Source organism: Ammospiza caudacuta, chromosome 31 (assembly GCF_027887145.1).
Source record: "Ammospiza caudacuta isolate bAmmCau1 chromosome 31, bAmmCau1.pri, whole genome shotgun sequence".
Taxonomy (NCBI): Eukaryota; Metazoa; Chordata; class Aves; order Passeriformes; family Passerellidae; genus Ammospiza; species Ammospiza caudacuta.
Genome location: NC_080623.1, coordinates 4,596,693 through 4,609,401, shown reverse-complemented (window position 1 = coordinate 4,609,401; position 12,709 = coordinate 4,596,693). Strand labels below are relative to the sequence as shown.

The window sequence follows — 12,709 nt, the reverse complement described above, 5'->3', positions numbered from 1 at the left end:
ACATATATACGCTCGGTGTGACCCTGGGGGCACCGAGTTCGTTTGGCACCACCGAGGGTGAGATTTGGCACCCGGGACACTGCAGGAGCCGCTGGCAGGACCCCTCCAAGAGATCCGTGTCACCCCATGTCACCCCATGTCACCCCCGTGTCACCCCCGTGTCCCACCCCTGTGTCACCCCCGTGTCCCACCCCATGTCACCCCCAGTGTCACCCCCGTGTCCTACCCCGTGTCACCCCCCATGTCACCCCGTGTCACTCCCCAGTGTCACCCCCGGGTCCCACTCCGTGTCACCCCCGTGTCCCACCCCCATGTCATCCCATGTCAGCCCCAGTGTCACCCCTGTGTCCCACCCCGTGTCACCCCCAGTGTCACCTTCAGTGTCACCCCCGTGTCCCACCCCGTGTCACCCCCCATGTCACCCCAGTGTCACTCCCCAGTGTCACCCCCCGTGTCACCCCGGTTGCGGGGACACCCCGTGTCCCCCCAAAGCCGCCCCCTCCCCGCTTTCCCAGCGCATTTCTATAAATCACGCTGTGGCATCGCCCCCTCCCCGCGCGGGGTTCGGGGTCACCCGTGACCCCCGGCAGATGGCGCGGGGCCCGCCAGCCCTGCCCGGGACCATCTGTCAGCGGCTCCGAGCTCCGAGCTCCCCGCCCTGGGACCCCCCGGCCGCGCCTGCACGAGGGGGGGACGGGGACAGCGGGGGGGGCTGGTGGCTGTCACCCCTCCCCACCTTGGGACCCCCCAAATCCGGGGGGGAGCGGGAGAACGGGTTCTGGGGGGTCTCGAAGTCTCAGGGTGGGCAGGGGGCTTGTCCCGAGTGTGGGGTGTCATTGTCACAGCCTGGGGATGCAGGAGGAGGGGATGGGGACAGCGGGGGGAGCTGGTGGCTGTCACCCCCACCCTGGGACCCCCCAAATCCAGAGGGGAGCGGGAGAAGGGGTTTTGGGGGGTCCCGGTGCCTCGGGGCTTGTCCTGACAGTGGGGTCTCATCTCCACAGCCCGGGGGTCTGGCCTGGGGGTCCCGCTGCCCCCCGGGCTCTGCTTGGAGCCCCCGGGGGCGGTGCTGGAGCAGCTGCAGCCCCGAGCAGCCCCAGCCCGGGGGATTTGGGGGCTCTGGGGAGCCGCGGCCCCGGGGAGAGCTCAGCTGGGCTGGGGCAGAGCCGAATTCCCGGGGAGGGGCTCCGGAGGACAGAGCCCCCGGGAGCAGCCGGGTCTGGGGGGGACAAAGCCTCGGGGGGGCTCAGAGAGGGAGAAATGGGGCGCGGGGAGGGGGATAAAGGGGGGGCTGCTCTAAGGACACCCCGAACCCAGCGCTCCTCCAGCCAGGCCAGTGTTTATTCCGCTCAGGATACTCCTTTCCGCGCCAAATCCTTCCCTTCCCTTCCGAGCCCGGGCCCGCCACACGCGGCGGGGTCTGGGGGTGTCCCCTCGTGGGGGTCCCCTCGTGGGGGTCCCCTCGTTCGGTCCCTGCCGCCCGTCCCGGGCCAGGCCCTCAGTGCGGCCGCTCCCGTCCCGCAGCCCCCCGAGCCCCCTCAGGGTGACACCACTCAGGGTGACGTCATCCTCAGGGTGACGTCACGGCTCAGGGTGACGTCACGTAGGCGGTGGCAATGAATCTCCGGCCGCCATCATAGGTGGTCTTGGTCCAGGGGTAGGTCTGCACACTGAGGCGGTGCCCGCCCAGGCTCAGGTGGCATCTGTGGGGACGCCAACGCCTGTCACCGCCCTGTCACCGCCCTGATCTGGGTCTGTGCCCCACAGGGGTGGGTGTCGTGGTGTCCCCACAGGCACGGTGCTCCAGCCCTGAGCCCCTCATCCCACAACCCCATCTCCAGGATGCTCTTGGTGTCCCCAGGCAATGCTGCTCCATCCCCATCCCCATCCCCATTTCCATTTCCATTTCCATTTCCATTTCCATTTCCATCTCCATGCCATCCCATAAATCCCATCCCCATCCCATCCCTCCCCAAGTTCAGGGCCAGCCTCAGCCCTGATGGGGCTCAGGGAGGTCCCGCTGGCCCCAGGGCCAAACTTGGGATGGACAGAGGGACACAGGATGGACAGAAGGACTTGGGATGGACAGGACACAAGTACACAGAATGGACAGAGGGACACAGGATGGACAGAAGGACTCAGGATGGACAGAAGGACATGGGATGGGCAGAGAAGGACACGGGATGGGCAGATGGACATAGGATGGATAGAGGGACACAGGATGGGCAGATGGACACAGAATGGGCAGAAGGACACAAGTACACAGAATGGATAAAGAGGACTCAGGATGGGCAGAGGGACACGGGGTGGGCAGAGAAGGACACCGGACGGACAGAGGGACACAGGACGGACAGAGGGACACAGGGGTCAGCACTCACGCCCGGCCGGGCCGCGCAAGGAAGCAGAGGGTGTAGAGGCCGAACTCGAACTCGGGGCTGCAGCCGATGAAAGCCGAGCCCACCTCCTTGTAGAAGCCGTCCCAGCTGAACTGGAGCCCCAGCACGTCGGGGTAGGTGTCCCACTGGGGGAGAGGGGTTTGGGCTCAGCAGGGTGGGGATCCCCCCCAGCCCAGCCCAGGAACCCCCCAGCCCCTCCAGGGGGATCCAGAGCAGTCCCAGCTGGGTTGGGGGTCCTGGATTGGGGTACGGGTCCCACTGGGGGAGAGGGGTTTGGGCTCAGCAGGGTGGGGATCCCCCCCAGCCCCTCCAGGGAGGGTCCAGAGCAGCTCCTGGCCAGGTTGGGGGGTCCCAGCAGAGCCCCCCAGCCCCAAATCTCCCCCTCAAGGCTTGGGAGCCCCTCCTGCCCCCAGCATGGGGGGTTCTGGCCCTTCCCACCCTGCAGTGGGGATGGGGCAGGGGGACCACCCCTGATCTGGGGGTTCATCCCCATGAAAGCCCCCCTGATCTGGGGGTTCATCCCTGTGGGACACCCCTGATCTGGGGGTTCATCCCCATGAAAGCCCCCCTGGTCTGGGGGTTCATCCCCATGGGAGCCCCCTTGATCTGGGAGTTCATCCCCAGCCCCTCCGAGCTCTCACCGGCCCATCGAAGTTGTGGCTGAAGTAGTTGAGGACGCCCTGCTTTTCCAGGAGGTAGAAGCGGATCCAGTTGTGGAATCCGGACACTTTTCCCTTTTTCACCTCCCCTGAAATGCACAGGGGACAGCAGGATGAGCCCCCAGACCAGGGAAGGCTGTACCTGAGAACAGGAGCTCAAAACCAGCCCGGGGAGGGCTGTACCTGAGAACACCTGGGGGAAGCTGTACCTGAGAACCCCAGGGAGGGCTGTACCTGAGAACAGGTGCTGGAAACACCCCCAGGGAGGGCTGTATGTTCCTGAGAACCCCAGGCAGGGCTGTACCTGAGAACAGGTGCTGGAAATTGGGGCGGGGCTGTACCTACCTGAGAACAGGTGCTGGAAATTGGGGCAGGGCTGTACCTACCTGAGAACACGTGCTCGAAGCCGCTGGAATCCCGCTCCCCGTCCCCTCGGGAGTACAGACCGAACCACATCTGGTTCAGGTCCTGCAGGAACTCCTGCTCGGAGCTGTAGCGATCTGCAGGGAAAGGAGGGGACACAAGGAGGGGCAGAGTTGGGGGTCTGGGTGCTGGAAAATTCAGATTTTCTGTGTGACGCACTCTGACCCCCAGGAGAGCGCTGCTTTTGACCTGAGGCCGTGGAGAAGTGCTATCAATCAATTCCAAAATTAATTAATAGCAGTGGGATTACGGGTGTGTGGTTTGATTAGAAGTGTGTAATGTCGCAGGGTGGAAAACTTAGAGTTTAAGGGTTTAGAATATAGAAATAAATACGGAGCAAGATGGAGGTTTTAGGTTGTTCTTCTTCCTTCTTCTTCATGGGTTTGGGTGGTGTTTTGTAATTGGACAGAAAAATCTGCATTGAGGACTTTGAGTGATTAGTTATTGGGTTAAAAGTGAAAATAATTTAGGTGTCATTTCTTAATTAGATAGTTTACCCTTAAAACACCTTGTAACAAGAGATTGTTGGCCATTTTGTGCCTGGTTAATGAAGGACTGCAGAACTCACTGCTGTGAGACTGTAACGTGGGTAAAAAATGATAAACACCTGAGTCTGAATGTGAAATATCCTAACATAAATTAGAAACAATAAACACCTGAGTCTGAATGTGAAATTGAATATGAACGCAAAATATCCTAAAATGGATAAATAATAAACACCTGAGTCTGAATGGGAAATATAATATGAATTAGAAACAATAAACACCTGAGTCTGAATGTGAAATTGAATATGAACGCAAAATATCCTAACATGGATAAATAATAAACACCTGAGTCTGAATGTGAAATATCATAACGTGGATTAGAAATAAGAAACACCTGAGTTGAGGAAGAGATTTTTTTTTTTGTTGTTTTTTTTGTTTACAGGGATTCCTGTGAGCCAGAGAGAAGTTTGATAAGAGGATCCGTGTTTAGCCCTGAAAGAATTTCCTGCCAAGGTCGTTGACATAGAAACCAAGAAAGAAAAGGATAAATAAGAGAAACCTGCAATTATTGCAATGAGCACTTTGTTTGGGTCTCGTGAGCAATGAGCGAAGTGTAAACTTAGGAGTTTTGTAAGGATATGTAAAAATCGTGCATGCTAAAATAAAAACGGGGTTTTTGAAATTAAAAAAAAAATTAAATTAATTATATTAATTATTTAATTAAAATTAAAAATTAAATTTAAAAAAATATTTTAAAGGCCTCCTGAAAATGGAGTGTGCTGCTTTGGACTGTCTCCCTCTAGGATTCCCCCATCCCCCAGCCCTGCCCCACACTCACTTTTCCCCCGCAGGAACACGAAGAGTTTCTTCATCAGCTCCGTTTCCATCACCTCCTGGAGGAACCGCTCCTGCTCCCGCAGCTCCTCGGCCGTCACCTCCTCCTCCCTGCCCGTGGCCCTCTGGTAATTATCCAGCAGCTTAATGAAGCTGGCGTAGGTGGGCTTGGAGAAGAGCGCCTCGTTCACGTATTTGTAGAGCCTGGGGGAGAATTGCTGGGATTGCAGCTCCTTGCCCACCCCGCTGTCCCTCCCCGCTGTCCCTCCTGGTGCCACTCACGGCTGCGGGGACCGGTCCTCCTTGTCGCCGGTCTCGTCGGGGCCCGCCAGGTGCTGCGGGTTCAGGGCGATGTCGCTGGGCCGGGCTTTGTTGTGGTCCAGCCCGTAGAGCTGCTCCGAGAGCTCCAGCAGCTCCTGCTCCGAGATGGAACCGCTGCTGCTGGAGAATCCGTCTGCGGGGACAGCAGGGGCTGGGCACGGCTCGGGGGTCCGGGGAAAGGGGGGGGGATCCGTGGAAAGGTGAGGGGATCCATGGAAAAGTGATGGATCCGTGGAAAAGTGAGGAGATCAATGGAAAACATTGAGAGGGATCAATGGAAAAGTGAGAGGGGATCCATGGAAAAGTGAGGGGGGTCCATGGAAAAGTGAGAGGGATCCATGGAAAAGTGAGGGGGATCCATGGAAAAGTGAGGGGATCCATGGAAAAGTGATGGGGATCCATGGAAAAGTGAGGGGGATCCATGGAAAAGTGAGGGGGATCCATGGAAAAGTGATGGGGATCCATGGAAAGGTGAGGAGGATCCATGGAAAAGTGAGGGGGATCCATGGAAAAGTGATGGGGATCCATGGAAAGGTGAGGGGGATCCATGGAAAAGTGAGGGGGATCCAGCAGGATCCATGGAAAGGTGAGGAGGATCCATGGAAAAGTGAAGGGGATCCAGAGGATCCATGGAAAAGTGAGTGGGAACCAGCAAGATCCGTGGAAAGGTGAAGGATCCATAGAAAAGTGAGGAGATCCAGAGGATCCATGGAAAGGTGAGGGAGATCCATGATAAAGTGAGGGGATCCAGCAGAATCCATGGAAAGGTGAAGATGTCCCTGTGGGGACAGGCAGGGGCTGGGGACAGCTCTGGGATCCGTGGAAAAGTGAAGGGGATCCAGAGGACCCATGGAAATGGGACGGGATTCCCAGAGGAATGGGGGACACATCAAGGAATGGGGGGAACACCCCAAGAAGTAAAGAGGGACATCCTGACGAATAGAGGGGGACACCCTGAGACACCTGAGGGTGACACCCCGAGGAACGGGGGACACACATCCAGAAATAGAGGGTGACACCCCGAGGAACGGAGGGGACACCCCGAGACACCCGGGGCCGGTTCCGTCCCTCCAAACTCACCACGGCTTCGAGCTCCACCCTCGGCGCCTTCTCCACCTGTGGAGCAGAGAGGAAGAGGAGCTCAGGGCTTGGGGACACCTCGGGGACACCTCGGGGACACCTCGGGGGCCTGCCGAGGCTCAGAACCACCCCCGGGACACCCCGAATCCCTCTCACCGGGCCCGCAGTGCCTCTCGTGGTCCTCGCAGCAGTTGTGCTCTGCCCCACACTCGGGGTGACAGTGACACTCGTCCTCCTCATTGAAGGGCTCCCCGCAGCGTCCCTCGCACGAGTCGGGGGCTGTGTACAGATCTGGGGGGTCACAAACAGGGGGTGGCACTCAGGAGGGGCTGAGTGTGGCCACCCCCAGCCTGGAGCATCCCCGTGTCACCCTCTGTCCCCTCCCGGGCCAGCCTCACACAGCCCAAGAGCCATTGGGGATCTTTGTCGCCAGGGTCGCTCCTCTCGGGCTGTGTTTGTCACAACCTCAAGGTGACACTGGGGAACTGCTCCCCGTGATTCACCCTGGGATGAGCTCCAGGTCCCCAGGCCGGCTCCAGGCAGGCCAGGAGCCATCGGGGATCTTTGTCACCAGGGTCGCTCCTCTCGGGCCGTGTTTGTCACAACCTCAAGGTGACACTGGGGAATGGCCCCCAGGAATTGCTCCCCGTGATTCACCCCGGGATCCCGGGATGAGCCCCAGTGCCCCGGAGGAGTTGCTGCATTCCATCCTGCTGGGAAAACTGGGAAAACTGGGAAAACTGGGAAAACTCCTTCCCGAGCTGTTCATAACTAACGAGCTGCTGAGCACCTGCGTGGTGACGCAAAGCAAAGCTGAAAACAGCAGCTGTGGAGCCTTGGAGGGGACAAGGGACACTCTCAGAGGGACAAGGGTGGCCCTGTGCTGCAGGGTGACCCTGTCCCACAGGATGTCCCTGTCCCACAGGATGTCCCTGTCCCACACAGTGTCCCTGTCCCACACAGTGTCCCTGTCCCACACGATGTCCCTGTCCCACAGGATGTCCCTGTCCCACAGGATGTCCCTGTCCCACACGGTGTCCCTGTCCCCATCGGCTGTCCCTGTCCCACACGGTGTCCCTGTCCCACGGGCTGTCCCTGTCCCACAGGGTGTCCCTGTCCCAGAGGTGTCCCTGTCCCCATCGGCTGTCCCTGTCCCACAGGGTGTCCCTGTCCCACACAGTGTCCCTGTCCCAGAGGTGTCCCTGTCCCACAGGCTGTCCCTGTCCCACACAGTGTCCCTGTCCCACACAGTGTCCCTGTCCCACAGGCTGTCCCTGTCCCACACGGTGTCCCTGTCCCACACAGTGTCCCTGTCCCCATTGGCTGTCCCTGTCCCACACAGTGTCCCTGTCCCACACGGTGTCCCTGTCCCACACGATGTCCCTGTCCCACAGGCTGTCCCTGTCCCACAGGCTGTCCCTGTCCCAGAGGTGTCCCTGTCCCCATCGGCTGTCCCTGTCCCACACAGTGTCCCTGTCCCACGGGCTGTCCCTGTCCCACACGGTGTCCCTGTCCCACACAGTGTCCCTGTCCCACACGGTGTCCCTGTCCCACACAGTGTCCCTGTCCCACACGATGTCCCTGTCCCACAGGCTGTCCCTGTCCCACAGGGTGTCCCTGTCCCAGAGGTGTCCCTGTCCCCATCGGCTGTCCCTGTCCCACACGGTGTCCCTGTCCCACACAGTGTCCCTGTCCCACACGGTGTCCCTGTCCCACACAGTGTCCCTGTCCCACACGGTGTCCCTGTCCCAGCAAAGGCAGCCCTGGAGCAGCGGGCGTTGCCCTCCCTGGCAGAGCCGCTGCAATCTCCCGACATCTGAGGCACCGCGGCCTTGCCCAACCCGGGTGAAAGGTGGCCCCGGGGCAAATCCTGATGTGGCTCATCCTGTCCCGGGACACCCAGGTGATGACAGCGACATCCAGGCCGTGAGGGTGGCATCGAGGTGATGACAGTGACATCCAGGCCATGAGGGTGGCATCAAACTCCCACTGCCTTCCCTTGTTTGTCCCCTTTGTCACTTCACCACAATTATTTGTGCCTGGTGATGTCACCCTGGCCCTGCAGGTGCTGAGGGACCCCTTGGCTCCCTCTCCCCACCAAATCCCAGCTCTTGTCTTGGTTTTCCCTCCTGGCTTCCCATCCCCTGTAAATCCTTTAAACAGGATTATTTTAGCAGGGAGGGTCTTGAGGTTCTCCTGAAGCCCCCGAGAAGAGCTGGGAGAACCTCCATGGCAGGGACACGCCATGGATGGGGGGCTCAGAACTCCCATGGCAGGGACACGCCATGGATGGGGGGCTCAGAACCTCCATGGCAGGGACACCCCATGGATGGGAGGCTCAGAACTCCCATGGCAGGGACACGCCATGGATGGGGGGCTCAGAACTCCCATGGCAGGGACACGCCATGGATGGGGGGCTCAGAACCTCCATGGCAGGGACACCCCATGGATGGGGGGCTCAGAACCTCCATGGCAGGGACACGCCATGGATGGGGGGCTCAGAACCTCCATGGCAGGGACACGCCATGGATGGGGGGCTCAGAACTCCCATGGCAGGGACACCCCATGGATGGGGGGCTCAGCGCTGCCCAGACCCTCCCAGTGTGACCAGTCCAGCCCCAGCCCCATTCCCCCAATGAGCAGCACTGGGATAAACCCCCCTGGCTTGCTCATCGCTGCTTTTCCAGCCCCAATCCCAGCGGGATTGTGCAAGGCAGGAGCTGCCCACGCTGCCCCGTCACTGCTGAGCCCGTTCTGGTGCCGGTCCCGAGTGGCCCGGGGCTGTCACAGCATCCCGAGCGTGTCCCGGCAGTGTCACAGCATCCCGAGCGTGTCCCGGCAGGGCCCCGACCCTGACTCAGCCCTTGGAGGGGCGGGCTCAGCATCATCCCAAATCCACAATCCCCGGTGACAAATCCCCAATGCCATGGGGCACCTGAGCAGTCTCAGGGCAGAGGAACCGCTCCTTCTCCTCACTCAGACATGACCCTAAATCCCTAAATCAACCCTATATAGACCCTAAATCTCCAACTCAACCCTAAATCGCTGCAGCATCCTCAGTTGTTCCCGGAGGGGTGATGGGAGAGGCAGGCTCAGCATCATCCCAAATCCTAAATTCTCCAATCCCAAATTCCCAAATCCCAAAAGCCACAGAGCACCTGAGCGATCTCAGGGCAGGGGAACTGCTCCTCCTCCTCACTCAGACACGACCCTAAATCCCTAAATCGACCCTAAATCCCTAAATCAACCCTAAATCCCTAAATCAACCCTAAATCGATCCTAAATCCCTAAATCAACCCTAAATCCCTAAATCAACCCTAAATCCCTAAATCAACCCTAAATCGCTGCAGGGTCCTCATCTTTTTGGGAGAGCTTTTTTTGGGAAAGCTGGAAACGCCACAGGGGCGGTGGCCTGGGACAGAAGGACACAAGGACAGAAGGACAGAAGGACATGGCCCATCCACACTCAGCCACCCTGAGGTTTTTGGCTGGTCCTGCCCTGGGATTTTTTGGCTGATCCTGCCCCGGGATTTTTTGGCTGATCCTGCCCCAGATTTCCTCTGGCTGCACAAAGCACAGAAATATTTCTCTCTCTCACGGTGCCCAGGGTAAGGGGGGGTTGTTCCCTGCCCAGCCCCATCCTCCGAGCTCTGGGGAGGTGCCGGAGCTCTCCCAGTGCTCCCAGTTTGCTTTCGGGCACGGGGATGAGTCAGCTCAGCCAGAGCCGCGTCCTCGAGCCCCTGGCCTGACTCAGGACCTCGTTCCTGCAGCAAAACACAAATCCAAACCCAGCCCAGCTGAGGGAGGGACCATCTGAAGGACAAAGGAACCTGGAACAGAGCTGCAGACGCCCTGAGCTTCCCAAAACCCTCAGCTCCTGTTTCCAAACCCACAGGTGAGCCCTGCCTGGGGGACAATCAGGGAAAAGCTCCCACTGCCCACACCAGGAGAAGTGGAGATGTTCCAGGGCCGGCAGACAGGTCCTGCAGGTGGCCAGGACTGGCCACGAGGCAGCTGAGCTCCCCAGGCACCTTCACCAAGGGTTTACCTTCTGGAACAGCTCAGGACTCACGTGGGAGTTTGGGAACTCACAGAGGAAATTTGGAAACTCACAGAGGACTTTAGGAACTCACTCAGGAGTTTAGGACCTCAGGATTCACACGGGAAATTTGGGAACTCGGGATTTACACAGGAGTTTGGGAACTCGGGATCCACTCGGGAAATTTGGGAACTCAGGATTCACACAGGAAATTTGGGAACTCACAGAGGAGTTTGGGATCTCAGGACTCACATGGAAAATTTGGGAACTGACAGAGGAGTTTGGGAACTCAGGATTCACACAGGAAATTTGGGAACTCACACAGGGGTTTGGGAACTCACAGAGGAGTTTGGGAACTCAGGACTCACTTGGGAAATTTGGGAACCCAGGACTCACTCAGGAGTTTGGAAACTCCTGCTCCCAGCCCCACGCAGGTTTGGAGCCTCTCGTGTGAGCTGGCCTTGCAAAACTGCTCATCTCTCATCCCAGGGGGACTCATCCTCTCCTGGGCCATCAGATACGAGCTCCCGGCGCCGTCGGGGGTGATGAAATCCCGTCCTCAGCGCCAGGGCATCGCAGTTCGGGCTTTGTGCAAGAACTCAGCGCCTCCTCACCCCCGTGGGATCCCGGCTGCCAAATCCTGGTGGCCCTGAGCTCATCCTTAAACCCAGAACCCCTCTGAGCCCCCCTGGGCACCTCGGGGTTGGGTCTGGGCTGCGTTTGCCACCCGAGCTGCCCCACGGGGGGAAGGTGGATACAGGATTGAGATTGGAAAACACCCAAAGCTGCTTTTCCATGGAAAGGAGGAGCCAGAAGAACATTCCCTGAGCTTTGCAGGACCAAGGCAGGCTCAGACACAGCCGGACCCCACTGGTGGGCCAGGGGAGTTGGACAATCACCCCCAGCCCGGGCTGGATTTCCAGCATTGAAAATCTCCTTCTCCTTGCCCCACGGAGCCCGGGCGGCTCCATCCCAGTCATCCCAGTAGCATCGAGCCGCTGGTCCCCATCCCCTACAGCCCCCCCGGGTTACTCACGGCCGGACACGCAGCCCAGGGCGATTCCTGCCCCCAGCAGGAGCATCCAGGGCTCCATCGTCCCTCGGGAGCGCCGGGACCGAATCGGGAGTGCCGGGATGGGGTCGGGAGCGCCGGGATCGAATCGGGAGCGCCGGGATCGAATCGGGAGTGCCGGGATCGAATCGGGAGTGCCGGGATCGGGTCGGGAGCGCCGGGATCGGGTCGGGAGTGCCGGGATTGGCTCGGGAGCGCCGGAATCGAATCGGGAGTGCCGGGATGGGGTCAGGAGCTCCGGGATCGAATCGGGAGCGCCGGGATCGAATCGGGAGCGCCGGGATGGGGTCGGGAGCTCCGGGATTGGCTCGGGAGCGCCGGGACCGAATCGGGAGTGCCGGGATGGGGTCGGGAGCGCCGGGATCGGGTCGGGAGTGCCGGGACCGGGAGCGCCGGGACCGGGTCGGGATCGGGCCGGGAGTGCCTCAGCTCCCCGTTGCTCCTGGCTTTTTGTGGGTCCCACGGCGGGAGGAGGGAGGGGCGTGATGGCAGCGAGGGCTCCTCGGGCGGGCTGCACCCCAACTTGGCCAAAACTCATTAAGCGCGCGGCTAATTACAGGCTGCCCGCAGTGGGAGGAGGGCCGGTAAATCCAGAATCCCGGGCTTGGCTCCGCAGCCCCCGGGGGCGGCCGAGGCTGCGCGGGGAGGGTCCCAGGGGGCTTTGCCCATCCCCCCCCCTCCCCCAGAACGGGGGGCACAGCCGGGTCCCGAACTGGGGTTCCCCCAGTCACCCCCCCTGCCCACCCTGGATCGGCCTCCTTGGAGCCTCCAGGAAAGCCCAAAATTCCAGCACAGCCCCGGAGGGAGGTTTGGGGCCATCCCAGCCTGGTCCAGAGCCCAGAGCTGCCCCAGGGACCCTCCTCAGCCCTGGGGGGCTCGGGCCAGGCCCGGGGGGTGTCACAGCCCCTTCCCTGCCCAGCCAACCCCGATGGGAAATGTTCCCAGCCTGGAGCTGAGCAGGGAATTTTCGGGGAGATTTTCAGAGATTTTCAGGCAGCCCCAGGGGCACCACCAGGCTCTGCCTCCTCTTCCTCACTCCCTGGCAGGTTTTCCTGGCAAACCTCATCCCAAAGCCTGCAGGATTTGCTCCAGACACTTCTCCACCCCCTCACCAGCCCAGCGTGGCCAACCCTGGCTGGTCCTGGTGGTCCAGAGCCCTCTGGCCTGGCCTGGGCCAGTTCCAGGCAGGGGCAGCATTTGGGGCACCCCTGGGACCCGACCCCGATGATTTGGGAGCAGCCACCGCCCCAGGACAGGGTGAGAGGCTCCCACCCTGTGCCCCCCACCTGGGCAGGTGAGACCCCACCCCAAACAGCCCCCGAGGACGCTGGGGTGATGCTGGGATCCCTCCCGGAGCAGGGAGCGGGCCCTGCCGTGCCAGCTGGCACGGGAGCGGCGTT

General features: G+C 60.4%; 1 protein-coding gene across 1 annotated transcript; it reads right to left on the bottom strand.

Moving 5' to 3' along the window:
• Window positions 1-1,397: 1,397 nt before the first annotated feature.
• ENDOU (endonuclease, poly(U) specific) lies at window positions 1,398-11,466 on the bottom strand. Its single transcript, XM_058822189.1, has 9 exons — window positions 11,274-11,466; window positions 6,355-6,489; window positions 6,199-6,234; window positions 5,080-5,251; window positions 4,802-5,001; window positions 3,442-3,555; window positions 3,038-3,144; window positions 2,379-2,521; window positions 1,398-1,703 (listed from the first exon to the last, which is right to left on the bottom strand). The coding sequence occupies exons 1-9, from the start codon at window positions 11,329-11,331 to the stop codon at window positions 1,589-1,591; spliced, it is 1,080 nt and encodes a 359-aa protein (XP_058678172.1). The 5' UTR covers window positions 11,332-11,466; the 3' UTR covers window positions 1,398-1,588.
• Window positions 11,467-12,709: the final 1,243 nt, after the last annotated feature.

What these genes read in the sequence shown, in the direction of transcription:
- ENDOU (XM_058822189.1), bottom strand. Translation starts at nt 11,331, where the DNA reads ATGGAGCCCTGGATGCTCCTGCTGGGGGCAGGAATCGCCCTGGGCTGC. An exon ending in GAGGACCGGTCCCCGCAGCC is followed by an intron (nt 5,002 to 5,079) that starts GTGAGTGGCACC and finishes ATTCTCCCCCAG; the next exon opens with GCTCTACAAATACGTGAACG. An exon ending in CTTGCGCGGCCCGGCCGGGC is followed by an intron (nt 1,704 to 2,378) that starts GTGAGTGCTGAC and finishes GCGTCCCCACAG; the next exon opens with ATGCCACCTGAGCCTGGGCG.